We start from the raw sequence: 14,236 nt of genomic DNA, 5'->3' as shown, positions 1-14,236 counted from the left end.
GATGGATGGATTTGATGAGATCGAATGTCATTTTATTGAGATGAACACTAACAAATGTATATAAATCGTAGACGATGACATACTAATCGATTTATGGATGAGACACTGTATATTTGAGAAGTATGTGGTGGCCACATAAGCAGGACCTTGTTGTCTGTTCTCCACGTAGGTTCATGTTGGTTGACTTGGGTAGTGACCAAAAAGAAGGAAATGAAAAAAAGAGCAAGTTACTTGTATAAAAAATAATTAGATTAGCTAGTCAAATATATATATATATATATATATATTCAATTAACGTGAAGTTCATAATTAATATTTAATGAAGAGTAAATCTCGTCAATTAAATATGATTATTTGATAGACGTATAATATTAATATAAATCACAACTTTTATAAATTGACCTTCTCTACATCCATTAAGGTTACAAGGATATGAATAGTAAAATTTGTGAAAAGAAGTTAAAGGTAAGTAGGTTAAGGCAGACCAAATTCACTCTTTTTGTGCCAAAATGCCAAGCCATGGTTGCCACCTCAATGTCTAATGTCGACCTGCTTTGGCACTGAAAAGTGTATGTATGTCATAGCACGTACTTGTGTTGTGAGGTTTCAACTTAAGCTGATTGGAGAAGGTGAGCGTACAACTTGACTTGAGATTGATTGTTGAGATCGTGAGGGTCTGATCGCCCGTCACTTGGCACTCCTACAAGAGTTTACATTCAAGGTTCTTTGTGATCTATTGAGGATGGGCTCTTTCATTCTCCCAGGTTGCCACATACGTTTTTTCGTATTTGATTTCGCCACGTATCATGATGTGGTTCGCTCCTTTCACTAGATCCGAATTTATCCCATACAACTTTTGTTGCGATTAAGGTCATTGAAAGAAAGGATTTTGAGGCAACTAAATGCACCACTAGAATCAGAAATTCTTATGGCAACTACCATTAGGTATGCTAAGGATATTTTGGCAACATTAGGCAACAACTTTTAGGCACGTAAAGAGCGTAGCTAATTTCTTATAATGTCAAAACCTTATACAATTTATCTCATAATTGCATACGAAGGTATATATCTTTCTTTCTTATTATTGTCTTGTTCCGATTTGTAAATTAAGTCGAAGGTAAGTTATAAGTTACGACATTTCTTCCATTATACTATATACTTTATCTAGTATCCTATGTAATTGTTCTGAAAGCTGGAATACGATGGACTTCCTTCTAAAGATTCTTCTTGTGTTTCATTTTCAATTTTGCGTGTTTTTTTTTAATTTCCACTATCATAAAATAAGCATCATTTTAATAAAAATCACGTCTATTAAAAATTAATAAATATAATGCATAGTTTATCATAATATTTTTATTGAATAAATATTTATTGAGAACTAAACATTATTTTAAAAAATGGAGTAAAAATTAATAGATAAAAAATATATAATTTTTTTAATCTTAAATTTGTAGAAAAGAATTCTTATTTTAAGATGATTTTATTTTTTTGCTAAAGTAAAATTTATTTTAGGATGAAGGGAGTATTTATTTTTTTTCATTAAATTTCCACAGCCACTCGATGGCAAAGTGCGCCAATAATTAATAGGACGTGTTTGGTGCAAGGTGATGGGGCGATAAGTTTCCAATTAAATTCATTTAATTTGCTCTTGAAAGAAGGCATAGCGATGGAAGTGGCTTACGTTAAAGAGAATGTAGGTACACCTGGATCAAGAGGAACCAATGGCTTCCAATTTATTACCTTCCATGTTGTCTCAAATTCCATTAATTGATATGGAAATGTTGCTGGCTAATGATCATCCAGAACTTGACAAGCTTCATCTTGCTTGCAAAGCTTGGGGATTCTTTCAGGTATATATTTTTAATATCAGAAAAAAAAGTAGCTCTTTAATTGATGCCTTCTTGGTTTACATGTTAAACCTAGCTCTCCTTCAAAATTAATTTCATTCAATCCTTTGAAGGTATAATACACTATTCGAAATAATTAAAGATTTTTTTTTCACCGCGAATCCGTAGAAAACTTATATTATAGAACATGATTTTTCATTGAATAACCTCACTTTTTGGAAACAATTTTTCACTAAAATAGTGAAAAACTTCCTAATTTTCTATATGAAATAATTTCTAACTAATTCAATTAAAATATTTGTGAAAATATACGCTGAACATATTTCACATAAAATAGTGATATTTTAGTGATGATAATTTATAAGTTTTATATTCAGATGATGAATCATGGAGTGAGTTGTTCAGTATTAGAGAAAGTGAAATTAGAAGTGGAAGGGTTCTTCAATTTATCCATGGAAGAGAAGAACAAGTTTGACCAAATTGAAGGAAATATGGAAGGATATGGTCAGGTGTTAGTGTCATCTGACGATCAAAACATAAACAGCAGGATAGGCAAACTTTACATGCTCAATCTCCCTTCCCATTTGAGAAAACCCCACTTGTTTCCTAAGCTTCCCGTCTCATTAAGGTACCCCTCTCTCTCTCTCTCTCTAAATGACAATAATTGTATGGATAAATTGTTGGTCTAAATTTTTTGTTTTTAATTGTATTCTCAACATTATATAAATTTCAATAAGCACACACTTCACAGTCAATATGTTTGTCAAAAATCACGAGGGTATTTTTGGAATTTACATAAAATATGCTTAAGAGTGTTGTATATTCAGGCATTCAAGATTGTGCCATTGTCCCAATTTACAGAAAAACAAGTGACTTTTCGTAATTCACTTGTGTCCAATCAATAGTAGTACTACTACTTTTGGCATTGGCCTTTCGGAAAATGCATAAATTCTCCTCTGAAGTCGTCAATTATACATTTAACTATTATAACGATCTATTACACATTTAAACTATCTAAAAGTAAAACTATTACACGCCTGAATGTATACCACCACTCTCACAGTATGTGGTGTATTACATTCGCTGCCACGTGGCGTCACGTCAGTGCCACGTCATCACCACGTCAGAAATTATAATTTTTTTTATTTTTTATTTTTTTCTTTATTAATTACTTTTCTTTTATTAACTATATTTTATACTAATTAACTCATAATTAATTATTAACTATCCATCCGATTTTTAATATTTTTTTCTTTTCTTTTCTTTATTAATTAACTTTTTCTTTATTAACTATATTTTATATTAATTAGCTCCTAATTAATTATTAATCACCCATCCAAGTTTTTATGTGTTTTAACATTTAATGTTAATGCATCAAAAATATTGATATCAGACACAAATAATTAAAGATTATGTTGTGTATTGAAGTATACTGGACCATATGCCACAGTTGATTCAATAGAACTCATCAATGATTGTCGAATTAAGAGCTAATGATTGTTCAGTTGTTTTTATTAATTGTTTGGTTGAAAATTTATCAAACCAACCATAATTATATATGGTTTTTGTATCAATTTTTGAATGGAATGTTGATGGCTTAACTGATAGACAAGTCTCCATTTTTTACATCGAATGTTGATGTATGCTACTATTTGTAAATCCACAAATCATAATGATGATCATACCACTTGTAAAATGATAGTGGCAGAATTTACGGGCCAACTACAAGGTTGGTGGGATAATTTTTTTATTAGAAGATGCTCGCACTGTCATTACTACTTCAATAAAATGAGAAGTAACTACAGGGGTTGTTGTTTCTGAAGAAGGAACGTCTCAAAGACCTGTCAAAAATATTCGACAAGACGCAGTTTATACACTGATTTTAACCATTTTAGAACATTTTAATGGTAGATTTATCAATCAAAATGAAACTCTTAGAACTCTTCTAAATGGACTTCGTTGTAGAAATTTAGGAGAATTTAGGTGGTATAAAAACACATTTTTAAGTTGAGTAATGAACTTGCCTGAAAGTAATATTACTCATTGAAAGACCAAATTTATTGATGGACTTCCCCCTTTATTTGCAGAAAGAGTTCGAAAAACTCTTAGAGGTATTTGGTACGGGGATTATATTTTCCAAAAGAGTCATATAAGACTCGAACATATTAATAAAAAATGAAAGTGCTGATTTTCAACATTTCACATTATAAGAGAATATTTATTAACTTCTCAAAAGTGATCATCAAACAGATTATATCCGTTGAAGAGTGGGGAATCTCCACGATGAATGAAAGACAAGTTTGTTTTAATAACGTGAACATTAATTTGACATACTGAGATTATATCCAAGAATTCAATAAAGTCTTTTATTATAATAATGATAAACACAACATACTTGGTTCATTAAAATCTTTCCGATTATCAATCTTTTTTTTACAAAATTTCACTAACTCCACATTCATTTGACAAGGACCTGACTTAGTGGGGATGTCACTTTCACAGAAATTGTCTTCATATGGAAGATTTACTATATGCTTTTTTCTATTCCAAAAAGCACTAGGATGATCGGTACAAATATCAATGACCAACTGTTCAGAAATTAATTTATTTTTTTCCTGTACTTTAGAAGGTCTTAATGTCAAATTTTTATATTTCTTTTCTTTTTTATTTATTAATTAATTTTTTTTATTAATTATATTTTATACTAATTAGATCCTAATTAATTATTAACTACCCATCAATTATTAACCACCCATCCGATTTTTTATATTTCTTTTCTTTTTTTTCTTTATTAATTAAATTTTATTTTATACTAATTATTATTAACTACCCATCCGATTTTTGATATATTGTTTTTCTTTTCTTTATTAATTAATTTTTCTTTTATTAACTATATTTTATACTAATTAACTCCTAATTAGTTATTAACCACCCATCCGACCTCTCCCCCCTCCCCCACCCCCGCAATCGTCTTCTCTATCAAAATGGGGAGAAGAATTCTTCTTCTTCTTCTTAATGGGTTTTGAAAGAAATAAAAAATCAAGATTCAAAATGGAGAGTAAATAGAGGTGGTGTAAAGAAGAAGAGGGTAGGTGGGTGTGAAGAAGAAAGGACGTAGGTGTGGGGTAATTCTTTTTATATATATATTTTACTTTAATAGGTTTTGAAAGAAAAAAGATCAAGATTCAAAATGCGAGTAAATGATGGTGGGTGTGAAGAAGAAGAGAGTAGGTGAGTGTGAAGAAGAAAGTATGTGGGGGTGGGGTGGTTTTGTTTTTTTATTTTTTTTAATTGACTTGTATCTGAATGACGCGTTGGTCCTTCTTTTGTCACTTCAGTTGTAGATGGGTAATAATTTTACTTTTAGGTAGTTTAGACGTGTAATAGGTCGCCATAATAGTTTATGCCTTTTCCCATTGGCCTTTCTATCCTTATGTTTCTATTTTATTATTACCATAGTTTTTTCTGTATATTTTGGTAACTGTAATCAACTTTATAGACTTTAATGACCGGAAAGGTATGATGACATGGCCAGTGCCGGCACCAAAATTGACCTTATTCATTTTAGTTGCTTCTTTCTTTTCTTTGAATATAAATAGTCAGATGCCCCTCTAATCTATTACCAAATTTTTAACTATATATTTTTATTTCATGGAAGTTCTATAACATCCTTAAACTATTTTAAGGTGGAATAAATTACCTCTTAAATGTTGAGTTGGCACAGATAGTGCATTTCACTCTCTTTGAGAGAGTGAGAAGCAAAAAGTCATGTAAAAAATAATTTTATTATATTTTTGTTATAGTTAAATAATTTATATTTTATTTTTCTATTTATTTATTTTTTAAAAATAAAATGACCTCCACTTTAATGGAGGTAAATGGTAATTACTTTCCCTCACTCACTACCATGGTAAAAAAGAAATACAAGCCAAAATACATCTATCTTTGATGAATTGACTACGCCGGTGATGGCGAGGAAATAATCGACGCAGAAAAGGAAGCCAAAAAACTAAGAAGATGAATTTTTAACTTTATTTACACTCAATTTACTATCAAAGAAGAAATAAAAGAAACTCAATTTCTTGTTCATCCTTTGCAAAAAGGTTGATTTTTTTTTCAAACCATTTGATGAATTTGTATTTTCAACAATACTTTTTTGTTCGAATTCATCATTAGAAGAAGATTCTTGATAAAGTTTTTCAGAAAATTGACCATTTTTTTTTCATTTTAGTTATATTTAGAAGAATCTTTAATATTATTTTAATGGTGAAAAGATAGTGAAAATGTGATTAAAAGAAGAAGAATGAGGAAGAAAGTAAATAAAAAACAAAAATAAACAGAAAATACACATGTTAAATATGGATTGGTGTGTGTCTTTCACCACACACAACAAATTTGGGTATTGTATTTTAGGGTGAAGTTAATTACATTTTGAAATAATTTAGGGGGTTAATAAGACTCCTGTGAAGTATCGATGTGTAGTTGAGAATCCGGTAATAGGTTAGGGGGGCATTTGACTATTTTCTCTTTTTCTTTAAACATTGTTTCCTGCCTCAAAATTTTGGAGTAAATTCTTTAGATAGCACCGTGTTTGAAAAGTTGCATTGTAATATCATTTTTATGTTTTAGGATCATAATATTATTTAATTATCTTTTGTTTTTCTCAAAATATATTCCTCTTTCTTAATGAAATGTCATGTCATATTATATTTTTAACAAAAGTTTTTTAACAATAAAGTAAAAATATTTACCTTATTCTTAAATTTTATAACAGGCAATCAAATTTTAAATTAAATTTAACTAATATTTTTTATTTATTTATCAATATTTTAAAATTTAATTATAAAAAATTATTATCTATTTATTTGTAAACATTCAATTAATATTATATATATATATATACACACACACCAAAATAAAGTGGTTTAGATAAAAAAGGTTGATAAATATTGATAATGCTGAGATTGCGCCTTATCCTTATTGGGGTCCACTATTTTGAAAACGTAGGCTACTTTTACTGAAGTGTTTAGCTTTATTGAAAGTTGTATGCCAACTGTTCTTACTTTAAAGTTATCGGCAATAATTGTTCTTTTCACAAATATTTCCGAATATGCCAAACGTTTTGAGACTCTTCTTTTTCTTTCTAGATAATTCTGACTTTTTAAGTCTCTATCTGAAAGACTAATTATTCCAATTTTTAATAACATCAATTAGGATTATTAATCAAAGAGCTTTAGATAAGACTGTGCTAAAACCTTTGGATTTAGCATATCTCCATTGTCATCATTCTGCGAAGAGGCTTCGGTAAGAAGATTCATAATAGCTTCTTCATATGGGTTATCATCTAGTTCAGACAAGGCTTTTTACAACCATTTCTTTAGCTCTTTGCTGGTGATTTCTTTGATGGGGAACCCTTCTGCGAGGATTGTTGTTGAGGCGCTTTTGGAACTGGGGACCATCCTTTAATAAGGACTTCTTTCGATAAATATTTGATCATGTCGAATTCAGTAATAACAAAAGTCCAACTAATAATATGTGAAATCCTTTTTTGGATGAAATATTTACACATTTTAATGTGTTTTGGTAAAGTAGAAATAGCCTGCTCAATTTGAAATTGATTGAACTTTTCTAAAAATAATTTTGGTACTACTTGGCGATTACCTCCAAAATAGTTCCACCATTCATAGAACCATTGAGGGATAACAAATTTAGTCAGTTCAGGACTGTATTTTACAAACCAGCTGTGAGAAGATGGTCATAAATACAAAAATTTAAACCATGCATTTTTGTAATCATGCCAATTGAAGTTTGGGGTCTATGTTCTCTAGACAAATTAATAGGTGTATGTAAATGGTCTACTTGCCATTCAAAAGGGATTAAAATTTTTTTGATTGTAAATTTTGAATAGGCTATGCTATCTGGATCTGATTTATTTGTAAGTTCATGTTCTATTTCAATAGAACCTGTGTCAACAAGAATGAGTTCGTAAAACTTTCTTGTCTTAAGTAGATTCTCTATATCCATATAATTTCTGTTCGTGTACAAGGGCTTAAGCAAGTGCTAGACCTCATATCCTTCATACTCTTTGTCTAGAGTAAGGAATGGAGAGACCTGCAAAGAAACAAGGTCAAAATTTTCTTTTAACTTTTTGATTTTGAACTGCTACTGATGACACAGATTCAGCGAAGCTCTTCGGAGTTTTCATGGCATAACTATCCTTGATTAGAGTTTGAAAAAAGCTCTTTTTTCCTGAAGGTGAATAAAAACTAGGTTCTTAGTCTTTCAGAAATGATTTTTTCATAATTAAAAGATTTGATGAAGAGCCTATTGGTGGCAAAGGTGGATATAAGGTTGGGTTTATGGGTAACAGTTGTGCCAAGGCTGAATTTCTATTCTGGTCATTTAGTGATGACCCGATTGCTAAAGGTTTAGCTGATGGCATTTTGTTCATCTCATTTTTCTTAAAGGGACTATTTGATGCTGGCCGTCCTGTGGGTCTAATGTTTTTCCCTACAAGAATTTTCTAGTTAGAAAATCTGGGAGAGAATTGTCTTCTCCCTTTAGAAATTCAATCTGAAAATCAAAGTTGGATAATAAAGCTTGCCATCTAGCAAATATTTGTTTAGCGACAAGATTTTTAACATCTTTTTGCAAGATATCTTTAGCAGATTTACAATCTTCTCTAAGCAAGAATTCTTTGTTAATAAGATCATCTTGAAATTTAGTAGTGCAAAGAACTATAGAAAGAATTTCCTTCTTGACAATACTATAATTCTTTTGCGCCGAATTTCAAATTCCAGAAGTATAACGAACTAATTGCTCTGTCGATTCAGGGGATTTTCTTTGTTTAAGAATTTCTCTGTAACCATTATTTGAAGCATCAATCTCTACTATCATAAAATAATTAGGGTTAGGAATACCTAAACAAGGAAGGCTCTTGACCATTTCTTTGATTTTGATGACACTAGAGAATTGCTCCTTTGTCCAAGGAACAAGTTTTTTCTTTAACCTATCATAAAGGGGTTTGCAGATTTGCCTTACTCTGGGGTTAAAGTCTGCAACATAATTAAAGCTTCCTAAAAACCTTTGCAACTGAGTTTTATCAGTAGGAAATTTATCAGAAAATTCAATGGCCCTGCAAATAGGTTTATAAGTGCATTGATACAAATAATGGCTAAGAAATCAAATCTGTGTTTGAAAAAAGCTTAATATTTTTAGCACTAACAACAAGACCATTGTGCTTGATAATTTTAAAGAAAATATTTAAATATTTGAAATGAGAATCAATGTCTTCAGAAAATATTAACACATCATCGATATAGACTATCGAGATATGGCTAATATGATTAAAAATGCTATTCATTATGTTTTGAAATTCAGAAGGGGCATTTTTAATGCCAAAGGCATAACATTCCATTGATATTGTCTAAACGGAAATTGAAAGTAGTTTTGTATTTATCCTTTTCAGATATCTGAATTTGCCAAAAGCCTGATTTCATTTCAAACTTGCTGTAAATATTTGCTTTAAAAGTTTGTTTTAAAAGATCCCTTTTATTAGGAATTGGATATCTAATTCATTTTAAAGCTTTGTTTAAAGGTCTATAATTAATAACAAGTCTTGGAGAACCACGTTCTTTCTCAGCTGCGTTGTTAACGTCAAAGGCCGAACAACTCCAAGGAGATTTAGAGGGTCTAATAATTTTATTAGCCAAAAAAGTATTAATCTCCTTTTTACAAATTTCTATTAATTCATGGTTCATCTGAATGTGCCTAACTTTCATTGAAATGACCTTTTCATTGAATCCATCAATATATGGTAAATCAACAGTATGGCCTTTGCATTTCAAAAAAACATAGGAAAATTGGAGGAAATTTCTTGTTGGAAAGTCTTTTGGAGATTGACAATCTTAGTTATCATTTTTGGAGTTTTTAAAATTTATTCAATTTTTTTGATTTTAATATCTTCTTTAAGAAAACAAATCTGCTGAGAGATTTATTTTGAAAGTAGTTTGTTTGTGCAAAAATTTACGATCTTCATGAGAAAGGGTTTTAATGAAAGGAAATGAAATTTCTTTTCCCAAAATCTTTGTGCGTATAACAATAAAAGCTGAAATATAAGGTTTTATTTGAGTAATAAAAGGTATGCCCAAAATAATCTCTTCACTAATGTTTTTTGTAATAGCAAATTCATTTGAGAGAAAATACTATTGTTGCAAATATGAGCGTTTGATAATTTAAAATCAATCATGATGCGTTCGCCTGTAGCGCTGTATAATTTTGTAGTACCTTTGGGGAGGTACTTGGTTTGAATGAAATCTTCAACAATGCAATTTCTATCTATACCGCTGTCTAACAAAGCAATTTTGTTAAGTATAAATTTTTTATTAATAACTAATTTAATTAAAATATGAGAACTTTGAGGTCTTATCTTTGTAATCATTGCTACGCCTGCCTCAGATTCGTACCTGGGAGACTATGGACTTTCATCTTCTTCCCCAAAATCATTTGCTGCAATTTCTTTTGAAGTTGTTCCTTCTTCTTGGATGCTAGCTCTTTTTAGAACTTGTTCTGAGAGAGCGTCAATCTAAATTTTGTTACGTCTTGCTTTCACCTCTCTAATTATCTCTTAAAGAGATTGAATTCTCCACGAACTTCTTCAATTGAAGGTTCTTCCTTCTTAGAATCAAATTTATGCATGATTTGTTTCATGCTGAATGGAATTACTTTAGGTTCCTCCTCTTGTTGTCGAGTAACCAATTTCTGTAATTCCATGAGGTACCTTTTCCTAACATCTTCATCTTTGATATTTTCAATTATTGAGAACAAAGTTTCTGGTGAACTTTTCGAGATAACTTTGATAGATTAACTATCACAAAGAAAACATGCTTCACTGCAATTGCATTCTTTATTAGATTCTAAATTTTGAGCGACATTAAGAAAATCATTGTCGCTTTCCTCATTCTCCTCTTCAGAGGAGTATTCTGATTCATATTCTTCTTCCTCAATGATAGAGAAGAGTTTTTGTTTGGTCTCTTTATCGACCTCAAGAAGATTAACCTCCTCCTTCTTCTTCTTTTTGTTTCTAGGACACTGGTTAGACCTATGATCCTTTTTGCCACATTCCAACAGGTTTCATCAGAAGAGAGTTCCTTAGAAGTTTTTTTAAAACTTTCTTTTGGGTTTCTCTTTGGATTCTCACCTTTCCTAGAATATTTTCCCTTATGGACATAGTTTCCGTTTGTTCTTTTCTTTTTACCCACTTTTCGTGTGGAAGGAGGTTTTAGTAAAGGGAATCCAAAATTTTGACAAAAACTGCCAAGTTCTGTTGAACATAACATTTGTTCTTTCTTAAGCTGTTCCTTTAGATTTAGGTCCTTGCAAAGTTCCATGGCAACAACATTGATAATGTTGATAAGATCTCCATAAGAGAGTTGAGAATAGGGAATTTTCCCTTCACATCCGTCTCTTATTTTGGCTCTAACTTTTTCTGCAAAATGAAGAGGTGAACCACTAAGAAAGCGTTCTTTTCAATAATCATTATTGCAGTTAGCTGTTATCATAACTTTGGTTATAAACATATCCTTATACCATCTGAAATCTGTTAATTTCTTGCAGTATAAATTGTTCAAAATTTCAAGACTTCTATTTTGGAAAAGGCGGGGTTCACCTACGAAATGCTTTGCTATGCTATATATTAGCGTAGCAGTGGCATCTTCAACTACTACCTCAGATGAGTTTGTCAGTTCATTTTCTATTTTGACAACAGTTTTAGTAGTAACAGTACTCTGAATCTCAACTTTGTTTTGCTCCGTGAGATAATTGTCCCACCAATTTTTTAATGTTCCATTAAAACCTGCTATAAGCATAGTAGCATTCCATCGATATTTCACAATGATAATTCCGTTCCATCTGCAGATAAAGCTAGATGAAGAATATCTTCCTCAAATTGAACATTTGGGAAGGAAGGTCTAGAGTAATAATTTCTTTTATTAGGATGGCGATCATTTATTAGGCTAATTTTATTACCGTTAGTAATATTAAGCTTAGATAATTGATCATAAATCCTTTCTAAAAGGTCTGCAGAATGACTGAATTTATCGAAAAGTTTTGAAAAATCATCATTTTAAAATTATGGGATCTTAAAAATGGGATTAGTCTCAATTTGGGAGCTACTCTTAGAAGAACTTGGTTTATCCCCAATCTGACTGATTCCTTTAGAATTACTACCTTTTTGATTCTTTGATTTTTTAGGGAAAAATGAAGAATTTGATTGGTGTAATTATTTTGTTCGACGATTTTGTTGACATTCCCCGCAATAACCAAAGCTGAATTCTTTTTAACAGGTTTTTTGAAGGGAGAAGCCTTGAGAATTTCCTTTCTATAAGGAATGCTTAGTCCTTCTAAAGGAGAAGTAACATTTTCAATCACCTGTTCTTTGGTGTATCATTTGTTGATAAGGACTTGAATAGATGATTTGGTATCATTAATTTGTCCAGAGCATTCAAACCATTTGAAAAATTCAATCTCTGCTTTGAATCTTTCCATGTCTTTAAACCATTTATCTCTAAAAGAGAGTTTCTGAGTCAGTGAATAGGTAGCTTTATACCATTCAACCTTTTGCTGATGCTCGGTAGTTTCCATCAATTTTGCAACTTCCTTTTATAAGGAACAAACTTCTCATCTGAAGTAAGATCTTCGATAGAATCTTTTCTACCGTGATCAGATTTCATGTCACTAAGTGTAGGGCTTCCAAGGGTAGTTGCCTCATTGTAAAATTTAGGGATAGTTTTGAAAAAATCCACGCAGTGAAATTTTCCATGCTCAAGGTTGTTAGTGGAGTCATCTTCCTCCCGGGGGTCAAAAGAAGAAGGTCTTGCCGAAGACATCCTTCTACTTGAAGAAGCTTGACTTTGAGAATTGAATCTTAAAAATTTACGATTAATAGATCCATATGAAAATTGAATAACCCTGTCGATTTGTGACTGTTCGGGTTGAACAAGTAAAGGGTTCGTGATAGAGTCAAATTTCCACTCTTCATCTGCAAGGATATTGTTCCATTTAAGGAGGCGAGGAATGAAGGTAGTACTGTGCTCTTGGTTTGCTTCCATGAGCATAGTTACTTCTTTGACGCTAGCGGTTATAGCCTTTGGGGCTATAGTGATTTTCATAAGCTTGTAATATGCCTGATATATTACAACTATTTCCTTGGTATCTACTTTACTGTTCATATTCTTGGTTTTGATATTAAGATTCAAGGTATTCATAACATTGGGATCATGAATATCAATTGAGAAGTTGGGATAGAAGTTAAAGTAGACTGGGCCATTGGCGAGGCTACTGTAAGTACTTACAGATTCTAAATTTTGAGCGACATTAAGAAACTCATTGTCTCTTTCCTCATGCTCCTATTCAGAGGAGTATTCTGATTCAAATTTTTCTTTCTCAATGATAGAGAAGAGTTTTTGTTTGGTCTCTTCGTCGACCCCAAGAAGATTAACCTCCTTCTTCTTCTTCTTATTTCTAGTTCACTGGTTAGACCTTTGACCCTTTTTGCCACATGTCCAATAGGTTTCATCAGAAGAGGGTTTCTTAGAAGTTTTTTTTTAAACTTTCTTTTGGGTTTCTCGTTGGATTCTCTCCTTTTCCTAGAAGATTTCCCCTTATGGACATAGTTTCTAGTTGTTCTTTTCCTTTTGCCCACTTTTCATGCGGAAGGAGGTTTTAGTAAGGGAATCCAAAATCTTGACAAAGACTGCCACATTCTGTTGAAGATAAATTTTGCTCTTTCTTAAGTTGTTCCTTTAGCTCTTGATCCGTACAAAGTTCCAAGGCAACAACATTCAAAACATAATGAATAGCATTTTTAATCATATTAGCCATATCTCGATAGTCTATATCGATGATGTGTTAGTATTTTATGAGGACATTGATTCTCATTTTAAACATGAAATATTTTCTTTAAAATTGTCAAGCACAATGGTCTTGTTGTTAGTGCTAAAAAGATTAAGCTTTTTCAAATACAGATTTAATTTCTTGGCCATGATTTGTATCAATGAACTTATAAACTTATTTGCAGGGCCATTGAATTTTCTGACAAATTTCCTGATTTTATTACTGATAAAAATCAGATGCAAAGGATTTTAGGAAGCCTTAATTATGTTGCAGATTTTATCCCTAAAGTAAGGTAGATCTGCAAACCCCTTTATGATAGGTTAAAGAAAAAATCCTGTTCCTTGGACAAAGGAGCAAATCTCTGCTGTCATCAAAATCAAAGAAATGGTCAAGAACCTTCCTTGTTTAGGTATTCCTAACCTTGATTATTTTATGATAGTAGAGACTGATGCTTCGGATAATGGTTACCGAGGAACTCTTAAACAAAGGAAATTCCC

At 31.3% G+C, this 14,236-nt stretch overlaps 1 protein-coding gene across 1 annotated transcript in view; it reads left to right on the top strand.

Moving 5' to 3' along the window:
• Nucleotides 1-1,616: 1,616 nt before the first annotated feature.
• LOC129888314 (oxoglutarate-dependent flavonoid 7-O-demethylase 1-like) overlaps nucleotides 1,617-14,236 on the top strand; it is a 48,891-nt gene continuing 36,271 nt past the window's right edge. Inside the window, exons 1-2 of the mRNA XM_055963316.1 lie at nucleotides 1,617-1,850; nucleotides 2,225-2,475. Coding sequence (XP_055819291.1) covers nucleotides 1,722-1,850; nucleotides 2,225-2,475 — 380 coding nt within the window. The 5' untranslated portion in view covers nucleotides 1,617-1,721. The remainder of the gene's footprint in view (nucleotides 1,851-2,224; nucleotides 2,476-14,236) is intronic.

Source organism: Solanum dulcamara, chromosome 5, assembly GCF_947179165.1.
Source record: "Solanum dulcamara chromosome 5, daSolDulc1.2, whole genome shotgun sequence".
NCBI classification, from domain to species: domain Eukaryota; kingdom Viridiplantae; phylum Streptophyta; class Magnoliopsida; order Solanales; family Solanaceae; genus Solanum; species Solanum dulcamara.
The sequence above is the reverse complement of the archived record's forward strand: the minus strand, read 5'-3'. Positions and strand labels throughout refer to the sequence as shown.